Source organism: Candoia aspera, chromosome 1, assembly GCF_035149785.1.
Source record: "Candoia aspera isolate rCanAsp1 chromosome 1, rCanAsp1.hap2, whole genome shotgun sequence".
NCBI lineage: Eukaryota > Metazoa > Chordata > Lepidosauria > Squamata > Boidae > Candoia > Candoia aspera.
In genome coordinates, this window is record NC_086153.1 from 194503846 (window position 1) to 194518691 (window position 14846).

Genomic DNA, 14846 nt, shown 5'->3' on the forward strand with positions numbered 1-14846 from the left:
AGCCCGCTATGCTTTCCTCCTGTGTCTGCCACACAAGCCCTAAGGAAAACAGCGGGGAGAAGAAGCAACCGTTGATCCAGCGCGACGGGCAGATTTCGGGACCGACAGATATCTGCCAAGAGCGGCCCCGCTGCTTTCGTCCCTGTTCGTCTTCGTCATTCCAGCGAACGCCAAGTTTCCAAACCAGGAAGCCGAACCTGCCCGCAGCAAAAGCTCTTAAACTGCAACTCCCATCATACACCTCGTCTCTCTTGCCCAATGGAGAAGGAGATTCCGTAGCGTTTGACCTTTCCCCGCGATGCGAGCCAATGGCGAGCACCGTTCGCGCCCTCGCTCAGCCAATAATATGGGGAAACGATCGTTGAGTGTTGGCGGGAAAGTGGTTGGAATTTTGAATAAAATAGCGCTCGGGGTAAGTCAGAAAGGCAAGTGGCTGCGAAGGTGGGGGGGGGTGTTGTTATGGAAAACCCGCATTTTAGTACTGCTCTGAGAACCCCTGGATTCCTTCATTTCTACGATTCGCTAGTTTCCTGGGGGCAGACTCAAGTTTGCAACTCCAAAACCTTCCTGGTTGGAAGGAACCTTGTCGATAGACCTTTCTCCTATTTTTTTTAAAATGATATCTAGAAACATTTTTAAAATGAAAACTAATTATGGTAATTCGCTTGACATAATTCTACGGAGGCAGAAGTAGAACCGCTAAACTGTTTTGGAAGGTTCCTGCTACTTAAGCGTTACCAAGGGCTTTTGCAAATGGAAGTGACCAGCTGTGATACCTGTTACTATCGATATAAAATTGGCCGGTTCTGTTACATACAGTTCAGATTTATTTTCTAATGGACTTTTCTCAAAAACCTGCTTTGGTGTGTGCATAAATCTTGGTTTCTCTCTGTGAAATCAAAATTTTTCTGAAGGTTTTAAGTCGGAGGCATTCAGTTATAAATGTTATGCAAAATAGCCAGGTTAAATGATTTGAATGCATGGGATTTTTAAGTGAGCAGTTATGTAATAGGTTGGGGACCAGTAGAGTTCCATTGCAAACCTGTCCTTAAACTGGAAATATTTAATTTTTACTATTTGCAATTTCTTTTTAGAATAATGGCTGACATGAAAGATAATGATGAGCTGGCAATGCTTGAAAAAGAAATAAAGGAATTTTGGACTAAGTTCAAAACTACTTGTTGCAGTGAGCCTATTGATCAGATTTTGGGGTTACGAGATTCATGGTATGAATCCATAAACAACCTTTCAGGTAAAATTAAATCTGGTTTATTATTCTATTATCTTGTTGCAACAGGTGATGAAATATACAGTATATCCTGCATTCCCCCTTCTAGGTCTGTAAAATGTTGTGGGGGAAGCTGACCATGGAGAAAAAAGATCAAAATCTAAACTATATATGATGCTTTCCTTTTTTTCCATCTCACAACAATGTTGTGGAGAGTTTCATCTGAATGTAAAGTTTGTGGGCAATTTTATTGATTAGATTTAAATGCTACCTTTCTCAGGAGGCTAAATTTATATATTTTCACTGCTTTGTATAGGATTTAAACTAGTACCAATATTATTTATTTACTTGATTTATATAGCCGCCCATCTCACTTTTACATGACTCTAGGTGGCTTTACAATAAAACAAATAAAAACACAAAACATATAATATAGAACAAAAATAAAAACAAATAATAAAAATTTCTGGCTGAGTTTTAATTTTGTTTTTTACATTATAGATAAATGGTCTAAAAGACTGAAAGAAGGAGATGAAATTATCAACAAATTCCATGAGTATACAAATGGTACAGTATGAATCATTCTTCATTTTTCTTACAATCTTTACAGAAGCTAGTAGACAAAGCAGCATCCTTGAAAAATGTTTTTATGTTGGTGTTTATCCTGAAAAATAATGTCTGGACCACCTTTTCTATAAAAGCAAACGTAAACTGCTGAATGCAGTGCAGATAAGCCAAGCCTCTTGATCCAAGTTTCAGTTCTGTAATACAATAATACTTCATTCAAATATTTAATTATAAAGAGGATAGTTATGAACTTCAGATAATCTTTGCATTTTCAGTAATGCTCCTTCTTTTACATTCTTCTCAAATGTCTATAAACCAAACTGTTTTGGATAATGCCCATTGTCTAATATTCTTAAGCTGATGAAGGTGACAGTTTTATGGGAATGCATATTTCTGTTAGATTGGAACTAAATGAAAAATCTCCCATGAGCCAAATTTGGCTCCTGGGGCCCAAAGGGATATGTCCATATAGTTTTCTCGACAACGGTATGGGAGTGTTTTCCCATGGCTTTCTTCTGGATTTTCTTTTTCTTCCCAACTTAGTCCACAGTCCTGGCCCTGCCTGGTGGTTTCTCATCCAAGTACTAACCACATCTATGTTAATACTGAGCTATACAATAAATATGGTATCATCTAGGTGCTATATAGTTTAGTAAAACAAGTTTTGGTTTTCTTATTTTACATGAGTATGTGTTGCATTTATTTTTATGTTTTGAATATTTAGTGGCAAAGATAGTTAATATCTAATACATATAGTATTTGAAAACATTCATAGCAGTTTATATAACAGTCTATTTATTTTATCATACTGATGCCGCGTATGTCACAGCATCTTTCCAACAGATTATGCTTTATTTTTTAATGCTTTATTGAATATTCCATGTTATTGGAATTACTGAGGGATGAGCCCAAAGTTGTAATAGCTCTTACGTTTAAAAATATGCACCGAGTTTTCTCTACTTCATACAGAAGTCTGTCAGAAGAATAAATCAATTGAAGAAAAACAAGCTAAAATGTCAGAAACTCTTTCTAATATTAAAGAGGAGGAAAAACAAGAGACAGACTTGATGAAAAGCATTCAAGAGCTGAAGGAAGAATTGATCAGAAAAAGCGAAAGTAAGTTGTAGTGGGAAAACTGAACATGAATAGATTAGATTTGTATCCTGCCTTCCTCCCGGAATTCAAGACAGCGTATGTAGTACTTTGCCGTCCAATTTTTCCCTGCATTGGGTTGGGTTGGGTTGGAATGAGAGAGAATGACTGGCCCAGCATCTCCTGAGCTTCCATAACTGAGGGTGGAATTGAACGTGGGACACCCAGGTCCCAGTTGAACACAGTAATCATTACACTATACTGGTTATTTTTATAACGATCCAGGAGATGCTGGAGCTGGCCATTCTATTTCAGCGATGTGCATCTGGAACTACGATGTTAGATTTCTTACATGGAGAATTTTCTCCCTATAGTGAAATAAATAGTACAAGTTGATTCAGTTGTGTTTTCTTCCTGCTCCTTATGCTAATTTAGTATCTCTTGAATGTATTACTTATCTGTATTAAATGGTTGCGGAGAGCATATTAAATAGGAAAAAAAAGTATAGTTTTGGGCTTTGCTTCAAAGCAGGTGGAATGATAACCATTTGCCAAAGCGCATGGGTAAGTGATGGACCTCCCTTATTTACCAAGTCCAGCAATGATACAAAGGCTTTGAAATTTTATATTGTTGACAGAACCATATAGAAAACAGGGATATCTGAGAATGGAGAAAATAATCAGGCAGAAATTCACTCATTTCTTTTTCTTGATTGAGTTTTTACTGTACAGTACTTCATGTTAACATTTTGGGTTAATGCTTGTTTTGCAAAGTTGCCTGCATTTTTAAATGAAAAGCGAAATACTTGATTTCAGATGAAGACCCTAACTTTAGTGTGCTTTTCGAGCTAAGCATGTACGGTTAGTAAGCATACAGGTTGAGTGGTGCTTATATGAAGAACCACCATATCCAGGGGCCAAAAACTCAAAGCCACTTAGTCTTGCTGGGGTTGTGCTGCAACCTTGTCTCCCACATTCAGACCCCCACAGCTGATATCGGCATATTAATGATGTTTCATGCTGTGGCAACAGATGACCTTACTCAGTTGTTTCATGTAGATATTAAATAGGAGTGGGAAGAGAGTCTAGCTCTGAGGCACCCCACATAAGAGGGACCTAGAGCTAGACCTCTGTCCCACCAACAGTGGCTGGAACTAGCCCTGGAGAAAGGAGGACAGCCGCTGCAGAGCAGTGCCCCTATTCCCAGTCCCTGAAGCTAGTCCAGAAGGCTACCATAGTCAATGGTATTGAAAGCCACTGAAAGATCTAGGAGGGCAGGGATAGATGCACCACCCCCATCTCAAGTCCTCCAGAGGTCATCCACAAGCACAACCAATGCTGTCTCAGTAACCTGGACCAACTCCTGACTGGAAAGGGTCCAGATAATCCGCTTCTTTCAGAGTCTCCAGAAGTTGTGCATCTACCAGCTACGCCACAACCCTCCCTAAAACGGGAAGGTTGGAAACTGGACAAAAATTGTTCAGTACTGTTGGGTCCAAGGAGATCAGCAGATCTGAGCAACTTTGTCCAACAAGCTAGAATCATCCTCCCAGCAACTCTGCAAGGGCTTCCCCATCCTGTCCTTGGCGAGGAGGGATCTGGTCACCCAAAACAGGGTTGCCAGTTGCTATCAGCGGACACAAGAGCAGAGAAGTGAGTCTGCTTTGCTGCTCTGACCACCACCAAGTAAGTCCTAATGAAGGCTGTAACTCGTGCTCAATCAGATTTGGTTTTTGCCTTCCTCCAGCAATGATTTGAGTGTCTATTGTGATGTTTCATCTCCCAGAACTCAGAAAACTAGAGAGCATTACTGGATCCCTGATCACAGAGAGTCCACACAGATGCAGTCTAATCTATGTAACCCATTAAGGAACTGCAAGTGATAAGCTGGGTGATATTTTAAAATAAACTCTGTTACTTTGAAAAAGTCAGGTACCGATGTGCTAGAAAAAGAAAAGACACTTTGATTTCATAAATTTACCAACTGTCTAGGCATAAAGCTTAGTGGAGATTTTGAAGTTTTGTTTTCTTTAATTCCCAGCAAAGCACAATGCAGCAGAAGAAATGGAGGAAAGGCTTCATAAGGCTGAAAAACTATTCAAAGAGAGGCTTGGGTTAGAGATACGCAAAACATGTGGTAAGAGTGATGCACACATCTCTACTTCAGAATGACTAATGTTGGACTTTGTAGCAAAATCAATTCATTTACTTTTTGCCTATAAAGCTGGTGGTCATTGCTGCTGTGCTATGCAATAATGAGCTTAAACAGTAGTACTTTTCCATGCAGATTCACACTATTGCCAAAGGGTTCTGCTGGAGCAAAGGCCCTTTCATTCAGCAATCTATTGCCAGTGCAGAGCATCGCTCTCAGCCTCATTTTAAAAGCTTTCTGTAAGAGGCCAGTCCAGCCATCTGGTAAACCTTGTCTTCAGCCTTCTGCTTGAGAGACAATTTTAGAAAATGAATGAAAGAGGACTGTCAAAAACAGGGGAGAAGCAGAGTCTAGGGGTCATTGTCCACTTCAGGTTACGCCCCACTTGCTGCTTGCTTCCATCCCAGCTATTATGTGGTTTTCAACTGATTACCATGATAATTAAGGATGTGCAGATTTGGGGGACAGAATGTTCCAAGCATTCATCTATTTTCTGCTCACCCTTGATAAGGACTGGGAAGCATATGTGATTGTGTCCTACAGCTTCCTAAATACCCAACTTCCTTTTTTTCATCCCTTCGTATAGCCAAGGAATTCTGCCTCTGTCAAGGCCTTTAGCTTTTCCCACAACTTAACTGGAGGGCTGTTGAAAACCTTCCAATGCCATGATGTTACTGGGAGAGTTGGACTTCCCCCTGCTTTAAAGGATAGACGTGGGAGTTGGAGACTCTGGGGAAGGCAAGCGGTTCTCATTTCCATCCTTAAAATCCTGGAAAATGGCTAAGAGATCTCAGAAGGGATAGCAGCAGCCACGTGTGGGCTATGAGTTGCCTGCCCTTTATTAAAGGCAATCAGCATCTGTTTATTTCCATATGTGCACGCAGAGGGGAGAACAAACATGATTAAGTGGAGCACATCTGTTCTTTAAAGGGAATTTCTGAAACTGCAGTTAAGGTGTTAATATTTTGTACCCTAGATTATTCAGAGTTAGGGTTTTAAAAAAAGCAACAACACACAGTAGGCCAACCTTGCATTATGTGTTCCTGCTGATCCTTTATAAATGGTTATTTGGAACTAGGGGAGCCTTTCTCAAGGTGGAAATAAGTGTCTTTGCAAATAAACCAGGGATTGTGATTGGTCAAAGCCTTCCCAGGGAACAGTTTGCCATTTTCCACACCATTTCCTACGCTATTTAGACATCCGTTGCAAGTAATTTCTGTGAGAATAAAGCAATACATGTTTAAGACTTTATAAAATGGCAGTACAACTGAAATACATACAAATTAATTTTATCTGGCATACCTGAGCTTTAATACATTCTTATTTCTGCACCTAGATAAGCATTTGCAGTTTGTATTCCGCTGCATTGATCATAAAGATTTTGAAAAGCCATACATGCTTACTCTTTCCATAAATGAAGAGGGAGCATACGAAGGTATGTACAGAGCTTCCAACGAAGTCTTTTCCTATTTCCCTTATATCAAGGTGAGCTCACACGCGCTCATTTCCATCCTATGAAAAGGCCTTTGCTATTGGAACGGTTATTTTAAGGATGTAGTTCTCTTCTCGGTTTTTGCCTTAATTTTTATATCTTTCTCTTGGCAACTTGTCCTGTTTTTTCCAGGGTTTTTCTACAGGGCTTGAACAACTTACTAGTTTATATGTCTGGTTATATTTTTATGTCCTGCGTTCCAAAACTTCCCTGCCTTCTGTCCAATAATGCTGGACTTAAGACATTTAAAACTGTTTCATTTTGGCAGCTTTACATGAAATCTGTTCTGGTTTCTTACTCCTTGAAAAAGACCAGGCGGCTTGAAGATTTGCTCTCCTTCTTTACCAACTGAAACAGCAGCCTGGTTTTACCAACTGAAACAGCAGCCTGGTTTTGTATAATGCAGAGGCACCAGGGTTGTGCGAATCATATGGAAGGGTCTGTTGAACATGGCAATGCTGCAAGCAAAGCATCCAGGTGATTGCTTCCTTGGGATCTTCTAGTGCAGCTGCCTCAAGGGCCTCTCCAGGCCATCTGTCCATGTAGGTGCTTGAGCAGAAAATTTTTCTGCAGGATGTTCACAGAGACCTCTGAATGATTTGCACAGTCATTCTTGTAGCTATCCATTCTGCTGCTTCTGCATTGCAGGGTATCAGTGGCCACTTATCTAGCAAGCAATGATAAAAGACACTCTAATCTTCTTAAGGTCCTGGAGCAATAGAATGTATTGACTCATTCATTAAAAATCCCCAAATGGTTTACGGTGAAACATTCCAAAATAGAATAATATATTTCAATAAAATCCACCAAGAAAATTTAAAACCTGCACAGTCAATTATAAGAGATAGCTGATGATACGAAGCCAGGGTCAAACTGACAACAGAAGCGTTTCTTGGTCTTATGCTGGGATAGAAAATTATGAGAAGTGAATGCGGGATATTCTTTGCTATGTCATTTTGTGACTTTTATGACAAAATATGTCCAAATGTAATGTGCCATGTTAGGATGTCTTATTTTCAATTTTGTTTTTAAAAAATTCACTGTTTCTTCCTAGTGATCTCTTGTTCTCCTCCCTTGGACTGCATAGAAGAACTGCAGCAGAAAGTGAGAGAAACCAACAATTTCTCTGCATTTATTGCCAATGTTAGAAAAGCCTTCATTGCTTTGACATACCAATAATGCACTGCTTTTTCTCTAAATCTGCCTTCATATTTTGTCACTTGTTGTTTAGGAAAAATAAAAGTCTTGTAACTACTTGAGGATCTTGGACTAGGACTGTGGAAACTTAGGTCCAGATCCCCATTCTTATTTTGGGTGTTGTATGTAACCAGGGGTCTCCCCTGAGACTTACAAGTTAGGCAGAGGGTGGTTGTGAGAATAAAATAGGTGTGGATGGAAAATCAGGTATGCTGCACATAACTCTTGAAAGAAAGGTAAGATTTAAATGTAGCATTTCTAACTATACCATAATAGAATTACGAAATGGTTACAGGTCATCTCTTGGCTGATTGTCCCTACCTCATCATGAGGCAAAACAGTATCTAGGATCCTCTCCTGGATATATATATCCAGGGAAATATATTTACAAATTGGATGTCTTGTATCTTCTGACGGAACAAATTTCTGGTTTACTCAGCCTTGCAATAGGGATGCTATTATCTTCATGTCCTTCTAAAGTCTTATGGGTCTCATAAAGCACTTGTATAGAATTTGGTTATGTTGTGCCAGTTCAGTTAATGAATGGCCTATGCTATATTGGCTTTCTGCACTTCAAAAATAAATGTCAGTTTCCCTTTCATTGCATTGCAAAGATCTTTTCCCAACAACTCATTAAATGACAAGTTGATATGATGATTTAAGAGTTAGTATAATTTAAAAGGGATTTAATGTAAGTTGTCTCTAATGATTTTCTTACAATGATAATTCATCACATTTCAGTTTCATAGCTTCTTATAAATAGAGAAAACTATTGTTTGGCTTCCATTCTGAGCATAGAAACGGGTCAGGTGAACTTGCTGTCCATATTGGTGTGGTTCTTTTTCTTTTTCTTTTTAAAGAGAAGATTCTTCATCACTCCTGTTGGTCGAGAGAGTGACTTCTTCCACATACGTAGCAGGAAAATGGCCTTTTTCCCCATTTCTAGAACCGTACCACCAGCCCCTCTTGTCTTTGTGATGAATTACAATTATATCACCTAAAAGGACAATACAAGCAAGTTAATATTTACTTAAATATGTCATGTCTTTATTTAATCTAATGCATGGGGCAATATCTACCAGCCAGTGGAAGACAGATGTATAGAAGCCCTTCTCTCTACAGGCCTCCAAACCGGAAGTGCATCTTGCACATACTTAGGAAGAAGCCCGAGGGATGCAGCTACCAGGGCTGCAGCTGGGTTAGGAAAAACGGTCCACTCTTTGAACTTCCCAGATAAAGTTCACTCCATTCCTTTGGTTCATTGCTTAATCAGCAACCACATTGTTCAACAAATTTATGGCTTGCTTGATTTCTAAAGCTACAGAAATATTGTTGACACCACAAACATTTTATTGCTCTTAGTAGCTTTTAGCTGTAGGCCAGTCCTTTTGTAATATCAACTCAATTTCTTAAATCCCTAGATGGTTTCCTTATGCATACAGTAGATATCCATCTTTTTTTAAGATGTTTATCTTTGATCAGTGAAGCACCTGCAGAAAAATGTTTAAACTGCAGTGATTCTTCATTGGGATTATAATAAGGAATCCACAACTTTCCCCCTTGGGTTTTAATCTGGCAATCTGAAGACAGTGGTTATTTTAAACCTGTATTTTCTGAGGATCAGCCCATTCATTACTGAGGTAATTATTATTGAGTCATGCAGTGTTCTAAACCTTTTCCAGATTAGTTTCTTTTAAAGTTATTTGCATAGTTAGCTCATACCATTTTCCTTCTTACCCCAAGATTGCTCATCAAAGGTAATTCTAACCGCATATCTTTCTCTTGCTGCATTCTTAAAGAATTATCCAAGGGCATGGGCAGAACATAGATTTTGCAATGCATGAAATGACATGCACACTTTCAGAATTTGGGGCAGACATGCACTGTACCATCTTGGTTACCTCTTCAGCCTTTCTCCACATTAATTTTTAGTATCCAATAAAGGGGATAAGGACAGGGGCCACTGCCTTGAGGTGGCACAGTAGGAATACTGAACAGCATCTCTGGTAGCAAAAGCTCTGAATATTGAATCAACTGTAGTAAGTTCAGCTGAAATTGGCAGACCATGCCACATGGCCCAAAACAGTTCTGTAACATGTTAATGGGCCTTCTTCCCTTAAGAAATACGTTGGATAGCACATAGATCTTTCTCCTCCTCATGCTAGTCCGAGGGGATTTACATTTTGTTGATTTCTAGCTCTTTTTTTCCTGAGAGAATTTAGAAAAAATATTCTATTGAGATTAGAATGGGGAAATGTTACCTTCACTCAAGTAAAGCTCATCCTCCCTTTCTGTGTGGTAATCGTACAAAGCTCGACATGCTCCACTTGCTGAATTTCCATTCTCCAGCTGCAAAGAGGTGGTGGACTTTGCACTGCCCAGCATTTCTGCAACGTCAAGCCAAAGATGTAATATCCTTAATATCAGCCCGGTTACCGCTGTTGAACTAAGTAGTTAAGAAAGGACAGGGTTGGAAACTGTTGCAACCAGAGATGTCATGCTTGGTATAGTGATTCCTTTTTAGTTAGTTTTTTTTCTAATATATCTGTCATCTATCTATCACCATCACGTTTGGTGGCTTTAGTTTTGACCTGATGATCCTGCATCTGCTCCTTTTTCTCTGCAAATGATACCAAAGCTCTGTACAGGAGGGAAATGCCTCAAAGACAAGCTCAACTGCTGATGACTTCATGGATGCAGTCAGTTTTCTCGGCAACCATAAGGAAGTGGCTTGCCACTGCCTGTTTCTATGATGATCTGTGTCTTCAATTTCCCATCTAGCCTTCAGGCCTGAGAAATTCTGAAGGTTTCCCATCCAGGCTTGACACTGCTTAGATTCCAAGCCTAGATAAGATCAATCAGTTCTACCATGTGTGTGTAGGTAATAAATGTATCATAATCCTAAACACACAAAATCTGAAAAGAAAGAAGCTTATTTGGAAATGAATTGTCATGGGAAAATCTCCCCTCAGTTCCTATCCCATAGTATATTAACAGTAGCTGCATTTTAGCATCTTTTCTATAACAAAATTCCAAATTCTAATGTCATTTTTATTATTTTTAAATTCTCAATGAAGCATTGTTTGGGCTTCATCTTTCTTTGATTAATAGCTGCTCTGATAGTATATGAAGTAGAATACAGTTAGTTTTGCAGTCAAGGAACAACTGAGTGGGGAAGAATTAACAGGGATAAGGAGGGGACTGAGGAATCTACCAACAAACATATTATCTTTAAAAAAAACTAATTCAGACAAACTATGGGTTCTCTTACTATTTGATGCCTAGCTTTCTAATATTTCCTTGATAGAATAAGGACCTTTTTCCACCTTTGTAATTATATGAGAGAGAGCCAGTTTGGTGCGATTAAGTCACCAGGCTAGAAACTGAGTTCTAGTCCCACCTTAGGCCAAAGCCAGCTGGGTGACCTTGGGCCAGTCACTCTCTCTCAATCCTAGGAAGGAGGCAATTGCAGACCACTTCTGAAAAACCTTGCCAAGAAAACTGCAGGGACTTGTCCAGGCTGTCTCCAGGAGTCAAAAACTCTTGAAGGGACCAAAAAGAGAGAAGAAAACTGGGGCGATATATGCTGGCCTAATAAATAAATGAATAATGTTACCTGGCAGACAGTTAGAGCTAATCCCAGCTTCACTGGTGTTCCTCATTTTCAAGGTCTGCTTAATGCTCCTCATTGTAACAGGGCAACTGACTGCCACAGAACTATGTACACAGTCCTAAAATTTTAGGGAAAAGAAAATAGTATTGTTTATCTTTGCCTATTGAAGAAATGTTCAGCCTAGATTTCTGTTGATCAATAATCCTGTAAAAAACCATCACAACAGATAAGTTCTAATTCTCCAAACATTTAAAGTAATCATCCTGGATGCCACAGAATTTAGCACAACATCTAAATGTTATAGCTGATCGGAAAGAAGATGTAGGAAGATTTTCTAAAGGGGATCCTGGTTCAGAAGAGCTTTCATTTGAAGGCTACAGGAAAGAGGCCCTGCTTTTTGGCCGGCAGCTCTGCAACCATCCTGATCTATAGCACAGCAGGCAAAAACTTGTCACGCACAATCTCAGAAGCAAGAACTGACTAAGTAAAGTCCCTATGCATGTGTTGGCCATGTGTTATGCGATACTTGTCTCCCCCTCTATGTGTTACTTTTGAGAAACTGGAACTTTCCTGGATCCACTTTCAATAACATTCTATTCTTAATGACACTGCATCTTTGTGTGCCGTACCGTTAGGATATATCTCTTAATTGCTGGTTTTGTCCTGTATGCTTGAAGGGGTGGGGTGAGGAGATGGAAGCTTTAAAAAAGTTCATTATTAGGGTACAATATAAGTCAGGGATGCTTTTCTGGAGGATTTTTCAAGTCATAGTATCAAGATATAGAAGAGGGGGCTGGTGGACATGTCTTTTGGGATCTGTGGATACTTCCAAATCCATCTAACTTTACATAGAATCTATAACATTAAATAAATCTGGTATGTTGCGATGCAAATCATTAGCCTCTGACATTCGTTCCATTTCCAAAAATGTTCCTGGGAGCTGTGTGGCCTCAAAAGCATCCTTAGGGAAATAAAAAATGTGAGTGGCTGCAGCATAATACTTAGTTTGGAAGGTGGGAGGGGGAATCCTTACCAGTTTTCCTTTGAATGAACGGGGCTTTTGTGACTGGCCAAATCCATCATGGCAGCCGTGTTGTGTAAGTGCTTGAAAAACTAAGCATGCTCCAAAAGACTACTTGGGAAGGACAAAAAAGGGCTTTTTTATGGTTTTTGCCCCTGTCACAGATAGGTTATTGGCAACAATGAAATGAAATGAAAGACTTTATTGCAGTCATTAACCAACACAAAGGAAATATGAATTGACAATATCAGAATAGTTAGAAGAAAGATATGTAAAGAATTTTGACTAAAAACAATATTAAAAATGTTACAATACTTGCTCCAGCTACACATGTGCGAGAAAAGGGATTATGATTAGCAATCAGGGTAGTATAAACTTTAAAACGGTAGCATCGAATTCAAGTAAATATTGATAAATAAAGCAAAATCATCCAGAAGGGATTTGGAGAATCCTGAGAATATGTAATATAATAACTGACATGGTATGCATACACCACGATTAACTGCCTTCAAGGTGTTAATAAGTAACCAAGGGTTGATGCTGAGACTGGGACATTTCTGACTATCCATATTCAGGTGGGTTTAGAATCAGCAGCAATAACATCTGATTTCCATTACTTAGCTATATGATTAAGAAAAAGGGCTGAAAGAGTTCTGTAGGCCTATAGGATTATGTTATAGACATATACATCTGATGTCCAGAATCATCTTATGGATATGAGGTACCATAACCCGTAATACTACCTTTTCTTTCCATTTTGAAATGCAGTCATTCCAGAGACAAGTTGGTTTAGGCCTCTTTTCAATGTCAGCTAGCACACTCCCCAACTTGAAATGATTTGCTTGCAGAAGGGCAGCTTTCAGAGTTGCCTTTAATATATTTTTTAAAAATACATGTAAATAGCAAGTATTTTGATGCACATTTTTTTTTCTGATTTTTTGGGGTGGGGAGAGAGACTATGACTAAAACTTAAAAACTTTTAAAATATAGGTAGTCATTTAGTGACTGCAGTTGGGACTGGCAACTTGGTTAAGTGAAGCAGTTGCTAAATGAATAACCATGTGTCTGCAATTGTGCTTACGATTTTACTTCAGCTTTCCTTTGCTTTATAGTGCCAGAAGGATACAGCTGGGTGAGCCCAAATGGCAGGGAAGATTTCAAGACCTTGACTCATGAAAAAGCTGGGTAAAAGAGCAAATCTTAAAGCCCTTTTTCCCCACTCTTCCCTCCTTTGGAACACTCACCCCGGCGCTGGGATAATTAGCAAGAAGAGAATTGATGATGTTTGAATTTACATTAATTGGAGAGGAAGGTATTACAAGAGAGTAAGGCACACAATGGGGAATACACATTGAAAGGAATACGCTAGTGCCAGCTGTTTGCCTAGCGCGCTCCACTCCGAGCCCCAGGCTGCCTAGGACGCAAACAAAAGGAGAAGGTGTGAAACTGATTAAAGTCTTGTCAGTTATAGGCAGCAGCTGCCAGCCAGCTAATTAAGGTCCCAGAGCTGAGCTTGTTAACTTGGTTAACTCTTTTTACGGATGTACTGTGGTGCAGAGAAAAGCAGCTCAGGAAGAGATAGCTTGCTTTGACAATCTGCTTTGTGAGGGGGAAAAAAAGAAAAAAATGGGTCAGGCACAAGACAATGTGATACTGTACTGACTGACTGTAATAGTGAATACCTGACTCAGAGAGGCAGAAGCTGCAAAGGTCGTAAATACGAGGATTGGTCACCAAGTTATTTTTTCATCACTGTTTTAACCGCAAACGGTCACTGCCCAAGGCAGTCGCTAAATGAGGACTACCTGTACTTGTTTTCTCTTATTGTCCTAAAATAAAGCTCAAACAACATTAACAAATTTGAGTTTGGCAGGTGATTTTATTTCAAATCTAGCCAATGAATCTTCTAGTCAAAGAGGACGTTCCTGAACATTTCAACTTGATTCATTTATTCATTTCATTGTATTTTTTAGTTTGTGCGTGATTGACTTGTAAAGCTTTTAAAAAGTGAAAGGGTAAGAAGTACAAGACAAAACAATTTAAAACTAAAATGTAAAGATGCAAATGTAAAAATGCTTGGGAAAAGCATTTAACCTGAAGCTGAAAATAGTACAAGGTGCCTTGGAAAAGACATTCTTAAATGTGGCCCCAGAACTGAAAGGTTGCCTTCTTTGTTGTTAACAACTAACTTCATTTGATGGGGACACCTAAAGACGCACCTCTGAAGATAGCCAAAGGATTAAAATTGAAGATAGCATTTTAGCTAAACACAAACTAAGTAATGCAGGTTTTTAAAATGTAAAATATATATTAATTTCCAATGTACCTCGTTAAGCTGTCCAATGGTATCATTTATATTCTTTGCATCTGAAAATTGTGGGGTTTCTTTGTAAGCCTGAAGCATCCGTTCTAAGCCTTTAAAAATATAAATACAAGGATTTGCTCAGTCTTCATAAACTCTTAAATAACCCTGGAAATCAACTGT

General features: G+C 39.1%; 2 protein-coding genes across 2 annotated transcripts in view; one reads left to right on the top strand and one right to left on the bottom strand.

Moving 5' to 3' along the window:
* Nucleotides 1-287: 287 nt before the first annotated feature.
* On the top strand, nucleotides 288-7785 carry SPC25 (SPC25 component of NDC80 kinetochore complex). The gene is made up of 7 exons (XM_063292215.1): nucleotides 288-412; nucleotides 1095-1252; nucleotides 1730-1795; nucleotides 2765-2911; nucleotides 4928-5023; nucleotides 6375-6473; nucleotides 7585-7785. Exons 2-7 carry the CDS (start codon nucleotides 1099-1101, stop codon nucleotides 7707-7709), a joined length of 687 nt encoding a protein of 228 aa, XP_063148285.1. The 5' UTR covers nucleotides 288-412; nucleotides 1095-1098; the 3' UTR covers nucleotides 7710-7785.
* Nucleotides 7786-8374: 589 nt separating this feature from the next.
* The window catches only part of NOSTRIN (nitric oxide synthase trafficking), a 37776-nt gene continuing 31304 nt past the window's right edge, over nucleotides 8375-14846 (bottom strand). The window contains exons 12-16 of the mRNA XM_063318225.1: nucleotides 14688-14776; nucleotides 13105-13230; nucleotides 11344-11458; nucleotides 9989-10114; nucleotides 8375-8724 (exon numbers count right to left, since the gene is read on the bottom strand). Of these exons, the coding sequence (XP_063174295.1) occupies nucleotides 8582-8724; nucleotides 9989-10114; nucleotides 11344-11458; nucleotides 13105-13230; nucleotides 14688-14776 (599 nt within the window). The 3' untranslated portion in view covers nucleotides 8375-8581. The remainder of the gene's footprint in view (nucleotides 8725-9988; nucleotides 10115-11343; nucleotides 11459-13104; nucleotides 13231-14687; nucleotides 14777-14846) is intronic.